We start from the raw sequence: 24,019 nt of genomic DNA, 5'->3' as shown, positions 1-24,019 counted from the left end.
TGTCCCCTCCGGGGGAGCGCGAGGGGCGCGCTTTGCCGGAAGGTTAGGGAAGGATACGCAGGGGAGCGGGCGCTCCTCGGGCCAAGGCTTCCTGCCGCCGCGAGGGGCTGGGACCTTCCAGCGCGCGGCTGAAAGAGCGGCATTGTAAAGGGCTTCCTGCCGCGGCGGCTCGCTCCGAGCCTGGTTCCGGAGAGGCAATTATCGGCGGCGGCACGCAGGAAGGCGAGCTTTATCCCGCCGCCCCTCCCGCATCCCCCCTCCCCAAACGGAGCCGCCACCGGGCCGCCCGGCAGCCAAGGCGAACGCCGAAGGCGCTTCCCGGGAGAGGCAGGCGCGGGAAGCGCCCCGCGGAGGGGGTCCCGCAGGGGCAGCCGCTGGAACGTCCTTCAGAAAAGCTGGAAAATTAAGCTCCCAGCTGAAAAAATGTCGTTTCCTACTGACCATTCCTGGTGAACCGAGGACAGGTTTTTTTTTTTTCCCCCCTCCAAAACAGGGCCGTTGGCACAAGCCGGCTCCCCGATCCAAGGAGACACCCCCAGCTTCCCAACCTGCAGAGGAAACAGAGCCTCATGCTCCCTCCAGATTTTCCAAGCAATCCTTCCAGAGGAGGAAAAAAACACGATGGGGGAAAGGTAGCGGGGATGAACAGCCTCCGGCGTGATTTCCCACCTGACAAGGCCGCCCCGCAGCTCCGAGTGCCACCCGGGCGAGCTCACGCTGCCCCGCGATTCCCCTCCTTCCCGAGCCGCGGGGGGGCCCGGCTCTGTGCAAAGCCTCCGTGCCCATCGGGAAGGCCGAGTTGCCTCGCGAGACCTTTAGGGCTGCCTTAACAGAAAACATAGACCTCTTTTATCCTGTTGGATGGGCACGGAGAGGTGTTTTCATCCTGACTGCCAAGCACCGGGTCCCCATGCTCACCAGCCCCTACGGCCGAGGGTATTTTAATTGCAAGCTTCTACACTGCAGAAAGTGTTTCTGACCCACGAGGCCACGAGTGCATCCCCCGTGACACCCATGGCTCATCTCCGGTTCCTCTGAGCCAACGGAGCGATGCTGGTCCCCCCCGGCCCCGAAGCCACGCTAGGCTGCAAGCGATCATGCAGGTCCTGGCCTGGCCGCGGCCGACCATCTTGCACCCCCTGCCCAGGACACGCAACCCCCCCGTTTCCTCTTTTTGAGCAAAGCCCGTAACGTGGAAAGGGAAGAGAGAGGAGAGGCCGTCCGAGCCACTGTGCCCGCTTGGGCAACAAGTGTGATGATCGAGTGGCCCGTTACAACACAACGTCAGCGCCACGCGGCCCAGAGCCGTCCCCAAGCCGGAGCCAGATCTAAAAGAAATAACCAAAAGCTGAAAAAGCAGCCCCGATAACGTTTCAAGCAAGTTCTTTAAAAAACCGGCGCAGCAAACGGAGGAATCAAGGCCGCCCCGAGTTGAAAGGCTCTTTGCAAGAATAGCAGAGTCAAGTAAAACAGACCAGAAACATCCAACCCAAAACCTTCGCCCTGGAGCAACAGGCGCTGCCCAGCTCGCGCCTGCTCAAGGTGCCCGCAGAGCCCGTTGTCCTCCTTCACAGTGCTTGGAGGATGCCCCCAAGGCCATGCAAGGTCTTCTGCTGTGGATGGGCATGACCTCCCAGCTCTGCCCCGGGTGTATTTAGTTCCCGTGGGAATCGGCATCATGCTGGGTCCCAGGACAGGAAACTGGAGGATAATGAACATTTCTGGGTCTCGCAGCGACCTGGATTATGCAGCGTGCTGGTGCGAGACCCCCCCCAGAGCCCTGATGGTGCCTCTCCAACAGGCTCAACGCAGCATCTGCGGGCAACCTCCTTTTGCAAGGAGGTTTTACACAAAAGGTAAAAATCCCCCTCAGCGAATGGCTCTGACCACGGGTGACGTGGCAAGGAGCGGTCCCACGCAAAGCTGTCACTGCTGGTGTTTGTGCCCACCGCGGGAAGCCAAAACATCTCCCCAAGAGCGCGACAGCCACAGGGAGGCCTGCAAAAAACTGCATGCGGGATTGCAGAGCCAGAGTTACAGGCAGCTTTCTGAGCGCGACAAAACAAATCTCTCTTTCTCCTGCATGCAGATGCGCACATTTGCAGCCCCCTTCCACATCTCCCCAAATTACCATCCTTTGAATCACAAGCCTGCCATTACGTGGAGAGTAGTTTAGCTCGGCACAGGAGCTGCACGGAGCCTTCCCGCGTCTCCTTTCCAAAAGGAAATGCGTGCCAATTAAAGAATCCAGCTCTATTGTGAATTATTTGGAGAAACTGAGTAAGTTGCAGTGCAAATCCTCTTAGTAATGTTCCTCTTTTCTCCTTAATTCCTTTCTATAAATGGATAGTTGAGAGCGAGCATACCTCCGGAGAACTACTCTCAACCCAGCCCTACGGCAGACCACAGACACAGGGGCTCCGGGGGAAGTGGTAACCAAGATCTGACCATGGCAGAGCTCCCAGTAAAAATCTGCGGAATTAATTAAAACCTAAATCCCAGCCTGGCAAAGCTTCGCTCTGGCCCCAGGGCAGCAGGTTGCAGGGGTGATGAGGGTAGGGGAAATCCTCCCGCCTGGGCAGCGGGGGTGCGGGAGAGCTTCTCAAAGGTGCAGGTTACACCACGGCGCTCTTTAAGCACGGCTTGCCAAGAGCAGCACAAAGCCAAACGCCGGCTCTCCAAGCTCAGAAGAGGTTCTTCCCCTCTGCGAAGCATGTGGGATAACGCCGGCAGCGCTTAATCACGCTCTCAGCCCCGGAGAGCCCTTAGGGAAAGCTGGGGCCGAGGCGAAGCCCCGGGCAGGCGGAGGCGGCTCGGCCCCGGTTCCTCCTTCGCAGGAATGCCGGAGGAAGCGCTCGCCCAGCCCGCGCCTGCTCGGCAGCGCAGCCCGCATGACCTTATACAGTAGCGCCAGGAGGAGAGAACCACCCGGGCTTCGTACGCAACGCCCGCAGAGGGGAAATGATGAAAGAAAGGCTTTGCAGCCCGAGCAGACCACGGAGAGGCAGGTGGCATGCATATATATACACACACACACACACACACACACATATATATGTATATAAAAAATAAGAGGATGCCTATCGCAAACTGCATAACTCGCAGTCATCCAACCCAGTCCTAAATGTTCCCTTCAAAGAGGGAGACACAAAAAGTGCTTCCCCATCATTCTACCTGAGCTACCTGGCTGCAGCCGGGGTTTCCACTACTGGATCCATGAACTTAGAAATAAAGCGCTCCTCTCCTTCCCGGCTACAGGCTGTTAGTGCTGGAGCCACTCCGGGGATGAAACACCTCGACCACCTTCGTAAGAGGGCTGTCACTCTCCTAGCCTCCTGCCCCCGTCAGCCTAGAAATAATCCCAGTAATTGCACGTCTCAGCGTTTGCCCTCGCTAGGGCCATAAGCCAAACATATTTTTCTCAAAGCAGTGACTGCCTCAGTCTTCAGACACCTGGGTATCTTGCTGCATCAGCTGGGCTTTGCTCACGCTGTGCTGGCTGGAGATTACTTCTCAATGAAAACATCCCTTGGGGAGAGCAAAAGTCAGCTTTCGCGGGAACCTGCTCTCTGCGTGGCTGTTGCAGCCAGCATGAGCCCTGCCCCAGCCGAAACCTCAGGACAACCGCAGGGCACGCAGCTTACAGGAAAAAGGTAGCACAGAGAGGAGAGGCAGACCACCGGGCTGAGTGAGAAGTCCAAATGAGCAAGATGGAACAGGCTGCCCAGAGAGATCACGGAGACTCTTTCCCTGGAGACATTCAAAAGCCACCTAGACACAATCCTGTGCACCGTGCTCTAGGTGACCCTGCTTGAGTGGGGGTTGGACTAGATGATCTCCAGAGGTCCCTTCCAACCTCAACCATTCTGTGAAGATATGCCAACACCGTGCCTGCCCCAGCCAGAAGTGCTGCCTACGGCAGCAGCCAACTCGGAGGCTGGCAAGAGAAAGAGGAGTAAGGACATCTCTCTGCAAGGCCGTGGAGACGATCCTGAATCCTGAAGGATGCCAGGCCACCAGGGCAGCTTTTGGGACCCGAGCTACCCACATGAACTCTCCCAGGCAACTGGTGGTCTGTGATGTCCCCTGCTGCCCCAGAGAGAGTGTTGCCACCAGCCGGGTGGCACAGAAGATGCCCCAAATCATTGAACCCTCTTGGGAAATAGCAGGGGAGGGGAGGATAGAAGGAATGGCTAACTGGAGTCACCGGATGCAAATCTTCATCCTCCCACATTGACACAACTAAAGAAAGCAGGAGAAAACCCTTGCACACTGCCAAGGGAGACAGCCAGCATAATTCCATGATGTATTGCCTGTCTTTAAACTTTGCTGAAAGCCAAGGAGAGCGCAGAGTCAGGTTCTTCTTGGCATAGACACGACTGGCAAAGGTGACAAAAAGCACTGTAACGCCTACTGGCTTCAGATCTGATATCATGAGGCTTGAGAAGATGGCAGCTTCAGATCAACATCATGCTTAACCTACCTATTGTCACCATATGCTTTACTGCAAAATGCGAAGCAGGATATAAGTGTTATAGAACAGTTCTTGTAACACATGTACTTCAAGGAGAAAAACCTTCTGGCCCAAGAGAGCGAGGGGTGATGTTCAAACATCTGCATCTAGGACAGGGCACTGGAAGGGAGACACACTTGGACCACAGCTGTCGTCAGCCTCCACATAAGATCTGTGGCCTTTGCCTCATGTGCATAGTACCATTCTCCACAGCACAAAAATGAAAATAATTTGAAGGATATACACTTCTTGGAGAGTATATGAACCAGAGAGCATAGGAGACCATGCCACTGGCTCCTAGCTGTTCCTCAGTGTAGCAGAGTCCAATCACAGTGGAATCAAACTGGAGGAAGCAACCTACAGAATGGTGCATTTATGAACAGTGTGTATATGGAGTTAACTCACCATCCTTCCTGGGAAGTGGCCTTTGCAGATCCTCAAGCTCAAAAAACAGGCTGAGCAGCATCATGAAAGCTAAGGCAGGAAAAGATGGTGAGATTTGATCACTTCCTCTATCTTTGAAGCAATCAAAGAGAAAGAACGAAGAAAAACACCAAATGGACTTGTGATGGGTCTCAGAGACTTGAGAAGTCCAATTTGTGGATGGTGGAGATCTGTCAGATGCCAGCAAGGGAGAGCCAGACTGCAGACCTCTGACTGTTAAGAAGTGATTTGAAGCATTTGGTATAATGACACTGGAAACAAGAGCCTGCTAAGTTGAATGCATCACTTCATACAATTGTGGTATCAAAACCCAAATAGGCCATTAGATTTCTCAAACGCCATAAACAATTTATATAGATTAATCACTTGGACAGAATCCAAGCTCTAGACACACATCTTTCATCCAGCTTAAAGAACATGGACTCTTTCAATACCCAGGAAAGCTTTGGAAAAAAGGACAGAAGCAAAATTGATTTAAGGGCTACAGCTAGCAAAAAATCTGAGGCTACAGAATAACCCATCCTCATTAATGACCGTCTGGGGAGTTTATGCCATAAAGGCTGGGATCCATTGAAGTCTCCAGCTGCAGTAAGTCAGAAGAAAAGTCAGTTGAGCCTGCAAAAGAACTTGGGGAGTATTTCAGCCATCTCAACAGCTCTGCAGGGCCAGGACAGGCCCCGACACAAATCGGTGCCACAGATTCTGCTGCCCTGCACGCCAACAGAGGCATGAACGGATGGAGAAACACCCCAGACCATTCCTTCCTGGATGCTAAAAGATGAGACAGTCACTTTGGGAAGAAGCAGCACTGCTATAACCAGGAGATATAATCTGAGGTTGGCCAGAACTGACCTCGCTCCATCAGGCGTGACAGCCTAGCAGAGGGCCAGGTGTCCGAGGCAAGGCTGCGTCCCTGGCTCACGCACGCACTGCAGACAGCAGCGCTCCCCACCAAAACCATCCATCCCTGCTGCTCCCCACCAAAACCATCCATCCCTGCTGCTCCCCACCAAAACCATCCATCCCTGCTCGCACGGCACAGCGTCCCCTCCTCCGAGTCGCTCGAGCGCGCTGCAATTTCGAGCGGCGCCGACTGCAGACCCCGGTACAACCAGTTGAATCCAAAGACAGTTTGCAAGCCACATGGCAGCAAACCTCCTACACACACCAAAACAAGGCAGGGAGGCAACACCGGCGACTCCCGAGAGGCACCAGCACACCTCCTCCCAGGCAGCGCATCCTCCAGAGCGGCTGCACTCCTCCAGCAGCTGCTCCCCCAGACAGGCACTCGTTACTCTTAATGTTTAATTGCCGATATGGGCATGACGTCACCAGCAGCCAATCAATCGCACTGGTGCCCCACGTTGCCGAGCCCATTCCCCCGTGGCCAGAAGCCTTTTCCGCTAGCTGTCCTATTAGCCAGGCTTTGGATTTTAAGTGGGGATTTTATGTGCCGAGAATCTTTCACCGGCAGTGATTTGTGTCTGCGGAGGGAGGATCGCTGGCACCGTTTTCCAGGGTCAAGCCTCAAGACAAGTCTTCCACGGTCTTCCAAGTAGGCCCGATACTTTAAGAATGGCCTCAGCTGGAGTCTTCTGCTCCAACGAATGCAAACATTTGGGCATTTTTTGTGATGGGAGGAAATAAAGGCAGTGAGACTTGACACTAACTCCATCCCCCGCTTGAGGACGCGGGGAGCAGAAACTGGACTGTGCAAACTCAGCATGCAAGTTCAGCTCCAGACAAGTGTTTCAGTGATAAATTGCCATCACAGGACAAAACTCGCTTGAGAAATTTTACCCCTTGTGGAACTTTTCATCGGGGAGGAAACCTGCCCTTTCAATGGCAAGACCCAGTCAGCAAGTTTAGCTCCCGGTATACGGTTGCCTCAGATATCATCCACGTGAAACTAGTATCAAGTGCTTCAGCGCAATGTGACGGTACCCTGCACTTCAACTTTGCCATGACCTATTTAGATTTCAGGCAAATAGCAGCAGATTTCCCCCTCAGAACAAATACTCGCTGTGCTTACTACGTTAGCAGGATGCTCTTGAGTAAGCGCATCCTTCGCCCGGCTCCAAAGAAGGTAACGTGTGCTGGGATGGTCCCGGGGTGCAAACCCTGACAGGCACTCCGGTACGCTAACAGCCAGGCTGCAAACGCAGCAACAGGAGTTTTCATGGAAATCCTTCCTTGCAAGTGCTCCTGCAAAGCAGATCTTCTGACCAGAGCAAGCAGTCCCTTGCCCCTGTGGGCAGAGGTGAGAAAATTAAGCTAGCGTTCATGTTCTGCACACTGGGTTATTAAAGTCCCAGCACCATCCAGCCAAACGGCTGCAAGCCGACACGGAGCCAACGGCCTCTGCGCTCGGCAAGGAGCAAGCTGTCTGACTACCAGAGCCAGGGCTGGTGTCTAGAAATGTCTGGGGCCACTACACTTATTCCTCAGAGATGTCTGGATCCTGCAAACGAGCTGAAAACAGCCAGGACTGTATGGACTCCACGCTGGACCTGGGTGACTTCCCTCTTTCCCTAAGCCAGCTCGGCCAAAGCACCTACACTCCAGTCCACGCTACCTCTCACTGTTCCCATCCTGGAGACCACGAAACCCCAAATCTCCCTTCAGAGGCGACCAGCACGGGAGATGAACGTGCCGCCAGGAGCCGACCCTCAAAGCCCCTTTCCACCCCAAGCCCGTTTTCATCCCCTCTGCCCGAGCGGAGGCCTGGCCCCACGGAGCTCAGCTCTGCCGGTGCACCGGGACACCCTGCCCAAACGTGCAGAAAAAACTCCCGGCAGCACGATACACAGCCACAAGTCCTCGGGGCACAGCCTGGACCCAGCGGAGGAGAAAGCCGGCGGGATGGGAGGGAACAAGTTAAAGTACGTGGACGAGAGCAAACCCTGACCCAGGCACCTGGCTCACAGCAGGCACAGGTGCAGCAGCTCAAGCGCAAGGACACCTCCAGCTGAGGACAAATCACCGAGTAACACCGAATGACCCAACACATGCTTCGCTCCGCAACACATCCAAAAAAACAACAGAAAACAAAAAGAAACATAAAAAACGTTTTTTCCCAGGTTTTACAGCAGAAGAAGCCCAAATCTTGGAGTCTCCCAAACAAAGGAAACTCGCAGAGATCCCGATGCGAGTGAGCTGCACTCGATGCAAAGCCCTGCCTAAAGCGCAGCCCCGGCGAGCCGCGCCGGGAGGGCAGGTTAAACGCCGGAGCTCCCCGCCCGGGCGGCGGAGAGGCAGCTCCCGGCGCGGCCCCAGCGAGCCGCGGCCCCGGGGCGGCGGAGCCCGGGCCCCGTCGCGGGATGCTGCCGCGGCGCCGCCGCTCACTTACCATCTTGCCCAGCTCCATGGCCGCGACGAGGGGCCGGAGCCTCCCGCGAGGCGACGGCTCGGCTCGGCTCAGCGCGGCGCGGCGCCTCCCATGGCGGCGGCGGCCCCGGCCCCGGCCCCGCGCAGCGCTGCAAGCGCCGCGGCCCGCGGAGCCCCGAGCAGCGGGGCCAGCGCGGCGGCTGCGGGCGCCTGGCGCGGCGGCAGCGAGCTGGAAGCTTCTGCTGCGAGCAAAGGCGGGGGGAAAGGGGGGGAGAGCGCGCAGCCGCGCGCCCCCCCCGCGCAGCCAGGCGCGCCCCCGCGGGGGGCGGCACAGCCCCTCCGCCGAGGCGGGCAGCGCCGGGAGGGGGGGGAGGAGGAGGAAGAGGAGGAGGAGGAGGAGGATGGGACAGCCGGAGCCTGGCTGCCGCTGTGCTTTGAATAACAAAAGCGCCGCTCCGGCCCCGCAGCTGCGCGGGAGCGCGCGGCCCCCCCAGCCCCGGCGAGTGGCCTCGGGGCAGCAACAAGTGCTGGGGGAGGCAGGAGGAAGAGCCCATCACCACCGTCTCCTGCCCCGACCCGCTGCCCTGCGGCCCTGGAGGGGAACCTCCCCCGGCTGGTGGTGCCGGGGGCCCGGCTCCGGCTCCGCTGGCTGCAATCACCCCGATTTGGTTGCAATTGCAACCCCAAAGCGCTCGGACTGGCACAGCGAGCGAGCCTACCTTCCCGTCGCAGGCACGGCGCGCTCACCGGCCACCCGGCCCTTCCCCGGCACTCAGACCAGGGACTAAATACCTCCTCCGACCAGCCAGGGGACAGGCAGGCAGGAGGGAATGCAGCAGCAGGGAAATATCTCAGTTTGGCCCAGCTATTTCCAGTGCTTTTTTGGGATGGAAGGCACAACGGAAAGCCAAATGATTCTGCGATCCTTCAAATGCCCGAAAAGCAAACCCGAAGTAGGTGGGGGTAAAAGCATCCCAGCAAAAAAAACGCAGCTTACCCTCTGCAGAAGGCAGAGGAGACACTTCAGAGCCCTAAAAAATAAAAAAGTAGCTCTTGCGGTGCTAGCCTGGACTAACATTATAATCCCCCTAGATTATTCTAGTCTAGTCTCAGCTCAGGCACTAAGGGATGGTCGCTGGCCTGTGAACTACCCTTCTTAATAAGATAACGGGATCCCACGCGCCATGCATGCTGCGGAGACCCAAGGGGGACAGCATGCAAACAGACATCCCTTCCCTAAAAGCACAGCGGGCCTGCGAGACACGGCCCGTTCTCCTAAACGCCGCAGCGCGCACACGGCGCGAGCCCGGGAAGAGCCCAGAGCACCGGGCGCAGGCGATGGATGCGCTGCCGCGGCCGCCGCTCGTCGAGCACCCGATTGCAACCGGCTGCGTTAGGGTGTCTTCTGCAAAGAACAAGTTTTGGCAGGACCCCGTGGGAGAATTGCACAGTCTGCACGACTTGCTCAAGTGGGTTGCACTAACAGCGTTGCACAAAAGGCTGTCATTTTTCTTCAGGTTTTTGCGGGACGGGAGGTACAGTCTGATTACAAACAGAGCTAAATGTTTACACCTCAGCCACAATGCATCTTTCTCCTATGCAAACATCATCCTCAACGTGCAGACAGCTTTAGCTCTGAAAAAAGCATCTAGATGAGCAATTTCTAGCCAGCAAGAAGCCCACCCATTACGCCCCATAAGTAAATCTCGGTAACTTTTACATATACTGAAGACCGAATGGCATCCTTCGCCATTTGATTCAGCCACAAATGCTGTGACCCATCTAGCGGCTTTGCACAGTCCTATTTTAAAGCAAATACTCTTCTGAAAATTGATGTCATCAGAAATCTGCTGGGAACTAGTCCAAGCTCATGCAGAGGAAGTCCTAAAGATATCCACAAACCTGCAAGGTGATCACAACCTTTCGGGACAATCTCGGCCCACTGCTACCGCTGCGGCCTGCTTTACGAAATAACCGGCACTCGTCGGCTGGAGTAAACTCTCAGGATATGGGAAAGCTGCTCCATAAGTGGGGACACTATGGCTCCTTTCCTCTAAAACCTTCTGGCATGAAAGATGTGAGGTCCTGGTCCTCCTCGCTCAGCCCCACAGTGACCCCACCACCACCTCTGGATGTTCCTCCTTGGCTAATGGGACCGGGCATCTTTCCTAAAATGCTGGAATTAATTAATTCAATATCGGCTGGGTTTAGTATTGCTCCAGACTGGACGCCACAAACACTGCTTGACTTTCTGTCCCAGGCCCCACCACGCAGCATGCTCTCCTCCCGGCAACGCAGCCCACGCTTTCCAGAGCACCCTGCCTGCAGCTTTTGCAGCTGGGAAGCTCCAGGAGGCCACAGCCCTGCAATTAGCACTTCGCTGCAAGGTTTTAATGCCTCATTTGCATGCACAGAGACCTTAAGGCATGTATGCAAAGAGCACGCCCTGCTAGGCACACCGGAAAACAAAGAGAACGTGTGCAAATAATCCGGAACAAAACCCAAACCCCACCACACCAGGACACATGTAGCGTGTAACCTAGTGGGAAATATGTACCTTTAAAAGTAAGATGCAGGATCCACTCTTTAGCCTTACTGGCAATGCCCTGTAATGCCATCAAACCCCTTGTGCATGTCCCCTTCTGTGTGCATCCACGGAGGATGCAAGCTGCTCCCCCCACGCTGCAGGCTCCCCGTGTTTCATCTCCCGCTGATGGCCTCACACACAGGCTTTGTGCTCCAGAGATCCCTCTTTAATCCCACAGTGCCCTCCAACAGGGCAAGTTATCATAAAGCATTTCATAACAAATTAAGTCAGCTTGTTGTTGTTAACCCTTCCTTTTCGAAATAAAGGTTTCCCACCAATTCCCTCCTGAGCCAAACAGCTCATCTGTCCTCACAGCCAGTTCAGAGAGAAGAAGGGAGATTCAGATCCAGGAGCAGGATGCGCCCGGCAGGCGCCAGGCACCCCCCCGCAGTGCTGCCAGCCCGGAGCTAAAATCTGGAGCCCAGCATGCACCCGGCTGAGTGTCTGCCAAGCTTCTGCTCCATCAGCAACGCAAGGCAGCAGATCTGAGGAGCAGATGATCCCGGACAGAGATTTTACTCCTCCGCAAGTGCTCTGAAGGCGAAGCACTTCCTGGGCCCCTCCTCGCGCTGTGCAGGTCCGGAGCACAGCAAAGGGCCCTTCAGACTGTGCTCGTGCTGGAACGAGAGGAAGGAAAACTGCATTTCTGGACGCTGATTGCAGTGAGGGATGCGAAGGGACGCTCTGAGAGTGGGAAATCGCACCCAGAGGGAGGGGACAAAGTCCATCCTCATGGGTGGACTTCCCTCTAATGTGCTCGAGACAGAAGTCAGAGCCTGATTGAAGGCTCTTTGCCTTGGATGCTACAAGATGATTGCCACTGTAGAAGTTCTAGTTCCCAAGACTAAGGAGACCAGCTCAGTTTGATCCTTGCCTCCCTCTTGCTTCCAGGAACTCAAAGAATGGAGCACCTATTGGTCATGAGATCTCTTCCCAGATCATACCAACAACACAGCGCTACTGTAAAGCTGGTGGCAGGGCCTGAAAGCCTAAAAAGCTGGTAGAGCCAGGACATGCAAGCCTTGGGCTTGTCCACCCCGGCCACAGTGGTTGTGTGTTTCCCCTCATCTGAGCCACTGGGAGGTAACAAAGAAAAGGGCCTGTGAAGGCTATTAGAAAGCACTCAAAGGAAAGAGCTGGGGAGATTAAAGCCCATATAACTTCACAGCAAGGAGGGGTCTTAGAAAGCTCTTAGGCTAAAGGGCAAAAGAAAAAAGAGCCAAGGCGGCTAGAGAAAAGTCTAAATTCAAAGGCAATTTAGGAAGGATCCCCAGAACAAAGAGAAAACCGAGTTTGTCCCAGATAAACAAAGCTTCGCTCCCAAAGCCAAAAAATGAGAGTGAGGGCAAGAGCAGGAGGGCAGTGTGCATGGCCAAGCGAGGGGCTCAGAGGGGACCAGAAGATCAGTGCAAACCACAAGGACAAATTAGACTGATAAATACATCACGAAATGCTGCACCTCTTGCCTGGGGAAGCAGGGGCACAGCCAGTGCTGGACCGCGCTGGGCGAAAGGGGAGGATGAGCACCAGAAGGAGTGCAGGCTCCCTCTGCACTGGGCACTCTCCCTTTTTATGGTGCCTTTTCCTAAAATCCACACCTCCCACCAGAGCAGCCAAGAGGAGCAAATGCAAAGGAGGAGCGAGGAAGCCGAGAGGCCAAGCCATGCGGACAGCCACTCTGCCACCGAGCGCAGAGAGGGCTGTGTTTCAGGCCTTTTGCCCTGCTGACCTGAAGAAAATGAAGAAAATAGGCCTGCAAAATGTTTAGAAGGCCCTGAGCGTGTGATGCTCTACTGCTGCCTTTCCACCAGCTGGTTAAGCTGTTGCAAACTGCCACTACCGCTGGTAAAAACAGAACCACGTCCCCCCGCCCCGTCCTTCCCCTCGGGCCGGGGCAGGCGCTCGCGCGACCAGCTGGGGTAACGTTTTGGAGAACTCACCCAGGGAGAAACCGATTTTTTTTTCCTTTTTTGCCGGGCCAGGCTAAACCCAAAGGAGTTCCCTGATGCGGTTCGCCGCACGGCCGCAAAGCAGCATTTGTGCTGGCGCCGCGGGGGGAGCCGGCGGCGTGGGGCACCGCCTCGTCCCGGGTCAGAGCCCGCTGCCGCCTCCGCCCAGCGCTCGCGGCCCTGCGGCTTGCTGCAGCGGAGGGTGGTTATTCTCAGGGTCTCCCATGAAGCTGCTGAAGCGCCGAGGCAGAAATCTGCTGCGTTTTTTGCAGCTTTAGGAGCATCAGCCAGGCTTTCAGCATGGATTCCTTGAAGTGCTCTGCATACAAAGCGATTTTATACTTCACTCGCTAGCCTGAGGCACTCCAGCTAAGGTTGTGCAAGGATACGTGTACTAGCTCTAAATCCCTGGCAGTTTGCACGCCCATGGGGGTGCACACGCACACGCACACACGTGCGCACACCCAGCTCCGGGTGACAGCAGCGGGGACGTCGGGGTAAAGCTCTCCCAGCAGCAGTGATCGCGCAACCTTGCAGCCGGTCGCTGTGCCTCTCCCCCTCCTCCATCGGTGCCCGGGTACAGATAAATTGATGAGCCCGCGATGGCCTCGGAGAGCAGCGCTTACGCTTTTAGCAGCCTCTGCGCTTAGCTCCATTAGGCTCAATCCCGCTGCTGGCAACCCAGCCAGGGCCTCTGCAGCAGAAGGCAGGGTGTGGGTTATATATAGAGTGCCCCAGTTATCGTCCACGTTGCAGGTGTACATGCAGGCCGACACACTTTATTCCAAGGCTATAGAAACCGTCCTTTCCAGAACAGCCTCCCTCCCCAGCAATTTAGGAAGTGCTTCAGCAGGACCAGCCCTAAAAAGCCTCGCCATCTCCCTTTCAGGGCCAATGTATTCTAGTTAGGATCCAGCAAATGCTCTTGCAAATGAGCACAGTTGCAAGTGGGAAGGGGAGCACTGGATGGGCACTGGAGAGAAACGACCCAGAGATGATGCTTTGACCAAGGAAAAATGGCTGGGCATCAAAGGCAGAGCAGGTAAAAGCCCGCTGGAGAGCTGCAGCAGGAGGGGAGAGGGAGACACTGCAGATGCTCCTTAAGATGGGCTTCAGCATGCCTTTGCCAGCCTGGAGAAGCAGGGAACCCTGCCTCCCCCAACCTGGTCCATGCCACTGCTTTGGGAGCTGTCATATGCCCTTGGCGAGCACAGGTAGGCAAGTTGTGACCTTCCACCACAGTGAATGGGGAAAGCAAAGGCATTGCTGCTTCCTGAGAGAAATTTGGGGGGACCTGTCCCTCCAGCTGCAGCCTTGGCTCCCACGCTGCGGGGCAGCTCCGCACCGCCGGCCACCAGCCTCTCCTCCCTCCCAGCAGCCCCAACCAGCTGCTGTCTTCTCTGCACATCTGCTCTCCCTCCAGCTGAAGCGGTCTCCTTGGTTCTCCTGCCATACAGTGCTTTGTAATTCCCATGCCCACCGCTGTAGGAATGGGTTTCATGCTTGGGTTTCCAAAAGGGAAACACACTTGGGTTTCCAAAAGCCTTGCACAAGAGACGCGCAAGCACAAGGGCTCCATCATGGCAGCAGACCCCCCTTCTCCACCCTCCCCAGTGAGCTAGGGGAAAGTGGAGACCCCTCCCCCTTGGCTGTGTTGAACCCCCTCTTGTGTTGGGCTGCAAATCCCTTCATTGAGCTCAGAGACCCTTCACAATATCATGGAAAAATCCTCAGCCCTCCCATCTCCTGGATGCGGCCCAGCTATTATCCTGCAAACTGCTCAAATGGTATGTGTGGTTCAGCCCAGGATGGATGAGGGGGACAATTCCCACCAAAATAAAGAGAAGTAGGCATAAAGGGTTTTGGCAAACGTGGCCTTTTGTCATTACAGCCAGTTTGACACGGTTAGTCAAGTGATGATCGAGAAGTCACTTTATTTTATTGGTTTTACATTCTTACTTTTTTTTTTTGAGCCAACCTCCATCTAAGCTCATGCGCCAAGATAAGATGAAGTGGAAAGCCATGTCCACTTTGCTACAGGAACCATTTATGTCTTTCTAAAAGTTCTCCTGTCTCTCTTCTTTCCCACTGTTCATTTTCCCAGGTCTAAAAATACCCTGGAGCTTTTTAAAACCCTCTTCCCTTGCAGCCTCCTCCCTCCTTGATGACTAATAATATCTGTCGCTCCCTCTTGATCTTCCTATATCTCTCAAGTCTTCCCAGAGAGAAGAGAACCAAAATGGAGTAAAGCTTTCAAAATGAGAACATCCCATGGATCCACAGCGCATCCGTTGCAATGTTTTCCATGTGATTCTTCATCCCTTTTGAATCTGGATGAAATCCCTCCTCTGTCCCTGTCGTCAGCACGAGGGGGACCTGCCCTTGCCCATGGCTCACTCATATTCACCTGGGCTTACATGGGCTTCAAGCCATACTTACACTTCAGGTTGCTTCTGTGTGCAAGGACAGCAAATGTCATCGCTGCATCGTGAGTTGTCACTTAAATTATTTTTCCTCGGGGGATGCAGTTACTTCCAGATGCATCAGAGTGTCTGAGCCATTTAAACCAATCTTCCCAAAGCATCTCTCTTCGCTCAGGATTAGGACAAAATTTCAAATACTGCTGTCCTGGACTGATCTGCAGGCCCTGAGATCCTGCCCCACAAGATACTGGCATGATAACTTGCTACAGCACTTTCAGGGACTGGCAATCCAGGATCTGGAAATCGGTTTTCAGAGCTCTTAAAATTACTGGAGAAAGATGAAATGGTGTTTTCTGAAGCGCGTGACAAGGCCTGACTTGGACTCCCAGCTGACAAATGCCAACTCTCCCTGTCCGAAGCCATCAGCGAGAGACCCCTGTGGAAATAGGTGCTGTGCAGAGCTCAGCGCAGCCTCTTCAGAGCCACGGGCCACGTGGCAGAGCACCACCACTGCCGGCTGCTTCGTGGAAATGCTCCCTGGCAGCACTCAGTCCTGCTGGGTCGTATCAGGAGCCACGTGCATCCCCGAGGCACGTAACCGCTGTAAATCCCCAAGTCGGATGTCTCACGAAGTCCTCTCCCTGAAAGCCCTATGTGCTCCAGAATGACATATAAAGTAGGACAGCAGGTTCAGTGGACAACTACTGAGTATATATAATACCGTTTGCTTCGTATTTTCCAGGCTTCAGCTATTTTAAGCATATCTCCTGAGTCAAAGGGGTGGCAGCCACTCACTCTGCATTTACAGGGGGTTGGGGAGGATGTACCATCAAAGTATTTATTATGCTAGATTTAATTTCCAGTCCATGGAGCCGGTGGTCACCTCTGGCTGTGCAAAGAGCATTGGCTGAATTTGGTATTTCAGGAGAAGGAAGTGAAAAGCCAGCCACCTGGCTATATTTGTAATATGGTGATTTAGAGGAGAAACGCAACTAATGTTGAGTGTTTGGTGTTTGTGGCACTTTTTTGTTTTAACTGAATTGGGAGATTAGATCACCTTAACACAGGGGAACTTCAAGTATTAATATTGGACACAAATTCTTCCACCCTTTCAAATCCTCCAGTGAGAGACTCTTGTCCTGCAGACAAACACTCAGCAGACTGCCCACACACATAAACTCAACTGCCCATAAACTTACTGGGTGAGCACTTGTCCTCCTGTCTGGGATCCTTGCATGGGGGTAGATGTGGGAACAGAGCAACTCAGGGGATCTGCTGGAGCTCAGCAGGCATCTCTGCTCTGAACTGTGGGCTTGCACTGCAGCACAGCTCACACGGAGGTGGCTACTCTGATCTTCAGGCTTCCAGGAGTGATCCAGCAATGAACATGCTTCGTAAAACACTACACCCGTTAACATTGGCAATATAAAAAAAAATCATGAAATCTTTACAATCCTGGTGGAACGGCTGCTTTTCAAAAACAAATCTGCACCAGATGCGGTGAAGCACCTTGGGTGCTACAGCATTTCTGAAAATCTCACTGGACTACTAGTATCCAAATACCATCGCAAATCTTGATTTAGGAAAATATCCTATTCAGAGCAGACCTTAGGAATAAGCTCAACACAATTCTAAAATCTTTTTAATGCTACCATTGCAGTGCACGTGAAACAGAGGGGGAAAGAAGAAGTCAGTTTTAAGTGGGCACAGGTCCAGGTCTAGCTGGCCGCATGGACGCAGGATGGGCAGCACGGGGCAGGACCATGCAGCCCAGCCTCCTGCTAAAGGGGGTTATTTTGGCAGCGGTGGTGGCATGCGTGCTCTGAAAAAAGGTCCCGAGCCCCAGCCTGTGTGGACAGCGTGGCTGTGCAAGGGCCAGCCAGGCCCCACGGCAGTGGTGGCGTTTCCCCTCCAGCCCTACGCCGCTCTCGAGATGCTCCTGACCTCGCTGTTCAGACTAGCAAGCTTTGTCGGGAACCTCTAGGAATGCAGCCCTTCCAGATCTCCCAAAGCAGGAGATAAATCAAGTGCTCGGGGTCTACAAAAACCTGAGAATACTCAAGTGACGGATGGGCAAAAGCAAAGCAGCAAGGAGCTTCTGCCCCTCCGCTCTCAGCCCTCGAGAGCAGTAAGCGCTCCAGGCCCGGGCACCCCCTCCCAGCGCCGGGCCGGCAGCCCAGCCACGCTATCACTGCGGCCTTGCAGGGAGCTGCCTCGCTGGGCTGTCAATATACAGATCTTTTTTTCTTTTTTTAAAATAAATAATACAGCCACGGCTTGTGCTACAATTATTGATTCTTTGTTATTTTTAGCTCCTTGTTCAATCTATACCCGTTCTTATTACAGCTACCGCATCGGCTTCGTGTAAAATCACTCAGGCGGCAGCTGCAAATGGGGCCAATTCAAGGTTAGCAGGAACTCTCGGGCAGCAACTCTGCAAAGGCACCTGTATTAAAAATGCAAGCAGGAAAGAGATAGGAAAAATAAACAGCATCCTCCCCACTTGTTGCCCCAACAGTCCTGCTACGGTTGCAAGGAGACAGGCAGATCCTCCCCTCCCAAACTGCGGGCTCACAGCAAAAGAGACTCCCGCTCCCCACCCGGGGCAGAGCAGTGAGCTGCAAGGAGCAGCGCCCAAAGGACTGGCCTGGCCCCACTGACTCCAAAACAAACCAGGAGCATGCTGCTTTGCAGAAACACAATCTGAAACGCTTTGGATGCATGTAGCTACATGAGAGAAAGTGGGTGCCTACTTAGAGGAAAGCACACGAGCTTGGCAGATAACCAGTGCTGGTCACCGTCACCCAACCCCGAAGACAAGAAAGTGGACACCAGTTTCCAAGCTGCTGCAACATCCTACCCGTTCAGAGGTACCTCACGGGCAGTTTTTTCTTCCTTTCCGGCTGCAGCCCACACTAACATCTGCAATCATCTCAGTCTGATGTTATTTTTATGCTGCCCCTACAGCTTTCACTTAGAGCCCTCCCAGCTCTGCCAGATTTGAGTTATGAAGCGATATAAAAGACAAATGGGGAAGGTAACAATTTAAGTGCTTGAGCCAAAAGCAGGGCATTCAGTAGCAACAATAACAAATGGATGTAACTGAATTACGGCAGAGGGATATAAAGCTGCACCTTTTACCTCAGCTAACGTGTACGTGACCGCTTGCTCATCACTTGCAGATGTCTCCTGTGTTCCTTGCGTCCCCATCCATACGTGTAGGTGACCTGGAATCCCTTCTCAGCTCTAGCAGAGGCTCACACTCTTCCTTTGCACAAATACAGCCTGCTCTGCACAATACACTGGTTTAGCTATTTGCTTCCTTCTTGTAAGCATAAGGCTGACACTATCGAGACAAGCAAAACACCCCGAGAGGGAAATATGGGTTAGCAAAGTTCATAAATGTGCTACCAAAACATCAGCACTGTGCTCACCACTCTAATTTCTGCTGCCCTCATCAGGCAGCTCTGCAAAGCCGGCAGCGCTGCAGTGCTAGGGACCTTCTTTGCGGCACCGTGCGTTATTTCTGAGGCTGACATCAGCCGAGCGACTCCTCGATCACCCGCTTCCTTACAAACCCCAGAGGTTTACTTGGATAAATGCTCTTATCCAGAAATCAATGGCTCCTGCTTTGTCCTCGCCTCTCCACTTTGCAATCCCTCCATAATTGGATCACTGCCATAAATTATTCAGGAAACAGTCGATAAAACACAGCTCCTATAAATTTCCTTTTAAAGCCCTTAAATTCTGCCTCAGATGCACCTGCTTCATTTACAGGGAGGGGGAGATGACTTGCTGAAGGCTTCACGTGGTGTGAGGCTGGCGACTGAGGCGTGCTCCAGGCTGGAGATGGAGGAATGCCAAAAAGGAGCAGCCTGAACATGCACTCAGGGAGCAGCTCAGGTGTCCCTCACAGTCACAGACAAGCGTTATAGATTATAAATAGCAGGTTCTTGATCCCTTGCTAACTAATAGCTGTTCTTCACACGTCCCGCGGCAAAGGCTGGGTTACTTCCACGAGCCTGCCAAGGGGCCTCCCTGCAGCAGACAGACCGGGGACGTCAAGGCCCTGGGAAAGCTCCCTAATCTGAGCGGTCGCTGGCTGCTGCCTGGCTCTGCCACCGTCCCTCACGTGAGCTGGCGGGTCTGCGTTGCCTCTGGCCTCTGGCATGCTCTCCGCTTTCTCTACCGTCCCTTCACAAGCACCTCGGGGCCCCGCGGCTGGGGGCCGTCGGGATCAGCACCAGCCCCCTGACTGCCCTGCGGCGTAACCCCCTCCTCTCCCAGCACACGCTGCTCTCCAGCAAGAGCCAAACACCGGAACCATCCTCATCCCAACAAAATCCAGCCTGGGCATTCAGCTCTCTGCATCGCTTTCCTTGCTGCTTTTATGCAAAAATATTCATGGGTCTAGCCCTCGGCTCCAGGCTGAGCCATCCGCCTCCGCCTCACGAACCTCTCTCATAGGCGACCTTCAGACTGGCCCATCAGAGGAACCATCCTGATTATCTACTTCTTTCTGCTGCTCCCTTGAGTTAAGACTTGCAGGCCAGGTTGCACCTTGCTTTGTGCACAGTGCTTCAGCTGAACACACAGCCACGCCTGAGAGACCCCCTGCTCCAGGCACAGCGCGGGAACTTCTCCCACCATCTCCTGAGCATTATTTCAATACAGAACAAAAAACCAGGAGAGAAGGTGGCTGAGTTGACGCTCACAACAGGTTTCCAGTCTGGCAGACACACACAGCTCCCAGCACCTACGAGAATCCATGTAAATGTTAACAGATTTGTCACATCTGCATAACAACTGAGTAACAAATAGACTCATCTGAATTGTAACCACCCCACGCAACTGGTCTGGTTGGGAAAAGCTGCAGGGACTGTTTTTACGGCTGCTGGAGACAGTGCTCCACCCAAGAGTGGCGAGCCAAGGGCCGAAGGCTGCATGGCTCAGACCACGGCTCAGACGCTGTGCCAGGCGGTGCCTGCAATTTGGAAAGCACTGCTAGAGGAACCGGGAGGACTTCAGACGCTCGGCTTGTTTCTAACTAACGGGCAAAGGCAAAAGTATTTATAGGAAATAGGCAACATATTTACAGCCCCAGGAAAGTTTCCTGTTCTAGGAATATTCGTATTGAACTGGACCAGATGGCTCAGATCAGATAGACCTGCTTTGCATAGCATGGAGTTAAGGTGAGGGAGAAAAAGGAGAAACCAAACCTCTAGACAGGACAGTGCGTCAGCGTGAAACGCGATGATGCTGCACGCTGGAATCCAGCACTTCTCACGAAAGGGGTCTGAAAAGGCAGCTCATTTCCCGCAGTTTCAGAGGAACCTGTGCAATGCCAAGAGCGGCACTTCCAGCCAGGATGAGTGCTGGTAACGCCTCTGGCAGACCTGGGGACTGCTCAGACAGAGACTGCTGGATTCGCTTTGCTATTTCACAACTGCTCCACAGTCCAGAGCATCTAAACCAATACGAACAGCAGGATTCACTGCCCGCATCGACATGCAGGGCCCTTGGTTGCACCAACAGGCCTGATCACTGTGTTTAAAGATTGTTCATAACAACATTGCCTCCTTCTCTGAGTTTGCTCCCTAAAGTTTTTCTACTTTCTTTGGTATACTGGGCCATTTTTCAGCTCTTACACTCGCGAATTCAGCCATGAAGACCTCTTTCCGTTTCTGTATCTCCAAGAAAGCTGCTTCCCAGCAGTGCAGCTTCTGATCTCTGAACATCTAGAAGACATCTTCAAGCCTCTGGATTGTGGATGGCTGAAGGAAGACATCGCACAGTGGATACAGAAAAAAAGCATAGATTAGTGGTCTGGGAACAAAAAGAAATGATCAGATCTTGGCTCTGTCTTCAGCTCAACCACCAAACAGCTGTGTGCATGGGGATATCTTAACCTTTGTGCCTCTCCACCTCCAAAAGAGACATGAAGACTCACCTCTCTCATTAGAGGCTGCACAAGCCATCCGAAGGTTTGGAAAACACTGGGCCATCATCAACCAGAAGGCGAGGCAGAAATGCAAAGTGCTCTAACTCTCCGGAAGGAAAAAACTGAGCGGGGAAGAAGATTAAACTACGCAGCCAGCGAGAGCCGATGTGATCAATATGCCTATTTCAGTTCAAAGGGAAAATGTCAAACAAATCTAACTGATTTCAAAATGGTAGTTAAAAATAGCTTGCAATGCTTTCCCACTACCTGAGTACCTAACATTCTGCTGTTTTTCCAACTGTGTTTTTCTTTTGGCATTACACTCTCTTTTTTCCCTTGTTGCTGCGTGAAAAAAACACAATTACAATTAGTTCTCCCAGCTGATTAGGAGTGGGTCCACCTATGGAGAAGGTGAGGTCCAATGCACAGCACAAGCAATTAGAAAACAGTCCCCTCGTTGCCTTTTGTGAACGGAAGAATCAGCAGGTATTAAGAGACGGAAAGGTCCCTTGAGGATGTCCCAATGTGGGAAGAGCTGGCTCAGAGCGGGTGATCTGGGTGGCCAGGGGCGCTTTACGTCCTGCAAGCCCACTCTGGAAATGTGGTGAGGGTCTGAACACGACCGCTCTTTCCCACTCTGTGAGTGGTGCCGTTTTGCTTTTTAATATCCATCCCCGCTTAAACAAAACCAGGAACTACGTGTATGCTGTAAATAAATAGTGACTGGGAAATAACATCCGGTGTCTGTACCCACTCACTTCTCCCCCAGCAAGGAAATAACTCACCACCGGAGTCCAAATCTCTTCTGTTGGGAAGAAGCAGCACTAATAATTAATAAATACTATTTATTTGGTGCTTGCACAGAACCTCAGGCTAAAGGCCACAGAGGTCTGTAGTGCACTTCACTGGGAGCGCGCTCTGCCATGCTTTGCAGCAGGATGGGTATCCCATGACACCCCAGGATTTCAGAAACCAGGCTCCCACTTTGCAGAGAGGTTAAGGAATTGGTGCACGGCACAGCGGGAGGCTCCGCTGAACCGGGACCCAGCTCCGCGTCTCCCCTGCAGTCCCCAAGCCCCAGTCCCAGAGTCCTCTCCTTGCACCCCTTAGCCTCATCCCAGGCCACCAAGCTTTTGGATGTGCGTTGTGTGCTGCTGCCGGTTGTAACCAAAGAGCCCGGCAGCGTGTGATGTATAATTCATACAGCTCCGCTAACGGCGCAGCAACATCAAGGTGGCCCCATCCTCCTGCCCGAGGCAACCCAGAGCTTCCCAGCGTGCGGCGGTCCGAGCGCGCGGCGTTGCTTCTCCAAGCGCCTCTGCTGCCAGACCTCACGATCCAGCGCTCCCAAAGAGCTGCTAGCTGGAAAGGGCAGCTGGAGGGGCTGGGGCGAGCGAATGGCTCGGAGAAGCCGACAGCTCATAAGAAATTCAGCTCCACGGTTCGGCAAAGGGACGCTCTGCGTGCTACGAGAGCTGCTAGAGAAAGGAAATGCATCTTCAGAGGAGAGCTGTCTCGAAGCTAACGCCCTGATCCTCCCCTCGCGGGGGACCCCGAGACGACGCTGGCCTGATCTGGCCTTGCTCCATTATGGCGAGCACACTGTGCTCTCCCCAAATTGCTTCCCAGGCTTTATATCAGGCACTCTCAGCCTTTTTAGCATAATTTTTCCTTTCAATAATGCACTTAAGCTGTGCAGGCTTCTCTCCTGATGCCCACTCCCCATGCAAAGGAGGAGAGACTCTCCAGGGGACAGAGGAAGAAAAAGGAATATATTCTGGCAGATATGTAATCGCAGAAAAAAATAGCTTATGGGACAACAGTTCCACTCCGGTACGTAAGTGCAAGCTATCCCTGTGCTCTTTTAAAAGCACCACCGGGCCACGTTCTCCGCGTCCGATGCACCCGCTCCTCTCCTGCTCCCAGGCTTCGGGAGACGCTCAGCGCAGGTGAAGCTCGACGATGGAGGTGAGCGACCTCCCGGAGCAGAGCCCTCGTCTGTCCGGCTGTAAACAGGATTATTTGGCACCACGCGTGTTCGCTGCACAGGATGTGCTTGTTTGTTTGCTGAAAGTCAGAAAAGCACATCAGAGGCCTGTCGGTGCCAGAGAAGAGCTCGCCACAGAGGATCCAGGGTGGAGTATGAGGTAATTTGAGCAAACAACTGAGGTGGAAAAATCCCAGCATAGAAAGGAAACTTTGTTTCACATGTTTTATTGCTTACGGACTGGGGAATCACAGGCCCGATTCCGTGCAAAAGGCTACAAAGTCCCTTCCTGAGATCTAAATATTAGTTTTACTCATTTTTCTTTTTCTAAAACAAATAAATACTGCTGGCCTGGAGCTTGTACTAGCGATCCGTTTTATCTACCCAGCCCGGAACGAAGGGACATACAGTAACGCTCACACCAGCTCCGGGGCCGCTGCTGGGGGGGAGCAGAAAACGCGAACCCTGCTCCGGGCGGGGAAAACACGTCTGTGCCACCCAGCAGAAGGTGGAAGCCGGATCAGAGGCACTCGGACTTCACGCAGACAAAGACGGAGAAGCGGCTCCGGCCGGGAGCCTCTCCAGCAGCCGGAAGGGCGACGACGCGGTGGCGGGAGCCGGCGGCAGCCCAAGGCTCGCCCGCGGGCAGCTCGATGCCGGCGGGGAGAGGGTCACGCAGGAAGCCTCGGGGGGAGGTTTGGGGCTTGCACCCTCCGCCCCGCTCCTCGGCTCTGCGACGCGGTGATAGCAGCCTTGGCGGATCCGGCCCGGCGGCAGGAAGGCCGCGGATGGAGCTGGGGAGGAAGCAGGGCCTCTCCCCAGGGCGCGGGAGGTGGGGACAGCCCACC

The 24,019-nt window shown here is 54.1% G+C and overlaps 1 protein-coding gene and 1 long non-coding RNA gene across 4 annotated transcripts in view; both read right to left on the bottom strand.

The window, feature by feature from the left end:
- The window catches only part of HIP1 (huntingtin interacting protein 1), a 76,841-nt gene that overhangs the window by 34,262 nt on the left and 18,560 nt on the right, over positions 1-24,019 (bottom strand). Inside the window, exon 1 of one of the 3 annotated variants that reach the window (XM_064523495.1) lies at positions 8,307-8,685. The exons of 1 other annotated variant lie outside the window; for it this stretch is intronic. In XM_064523495.1, coding sequence (XP_064379565.1) covers positions 8,307-8,324 — 18 coding nt within the window. In that variant the 5' untranslated portion in view covers positions 8,325-8,685. Of the gene's footprint in view, positions 1-4,918; positions 4,938-8,306; positions 8,686-24,019 lie in introns of those variants that run through there. One more of the 3 variants, XM_026110897.2, reaches the window with a different exon arrangement.
- Positions 17,527-23,788, bottom strand: LOC135330341 (uncharacterized). Its single transcript, XR_010392326.1, has 2 exons — positions 18,385-23,788; positions 17,527-17,689 (listed from the first exon to the last, which is right to left on the bottom strand). It is a non-coding gene; the product is annotated as an uncharacterized LOC135330341 (long non-coding RNA).

The sequence above is a fragment of the Dromaius novaehollandiae genome, chromosome 19, assembly GCF_036370855.1.
Source record: "Dromaius novaehollandiae isolate bDroNov1 chromosome 19, bDroNov1.hap1, whole genome shotgun sequence".
Taxonomy (NCBI): domain Eukaryota; kingdom Metazoa; phylum Chordata; class Aves; order Casuariiformes; family Dromaiidae; genus Dromaius; species Dromaius novaehollandiae.
Note: the sequence above shows the minus strand (reverse complement) of the source record. Positions and strands in the feature narration are given on the sequence as shown.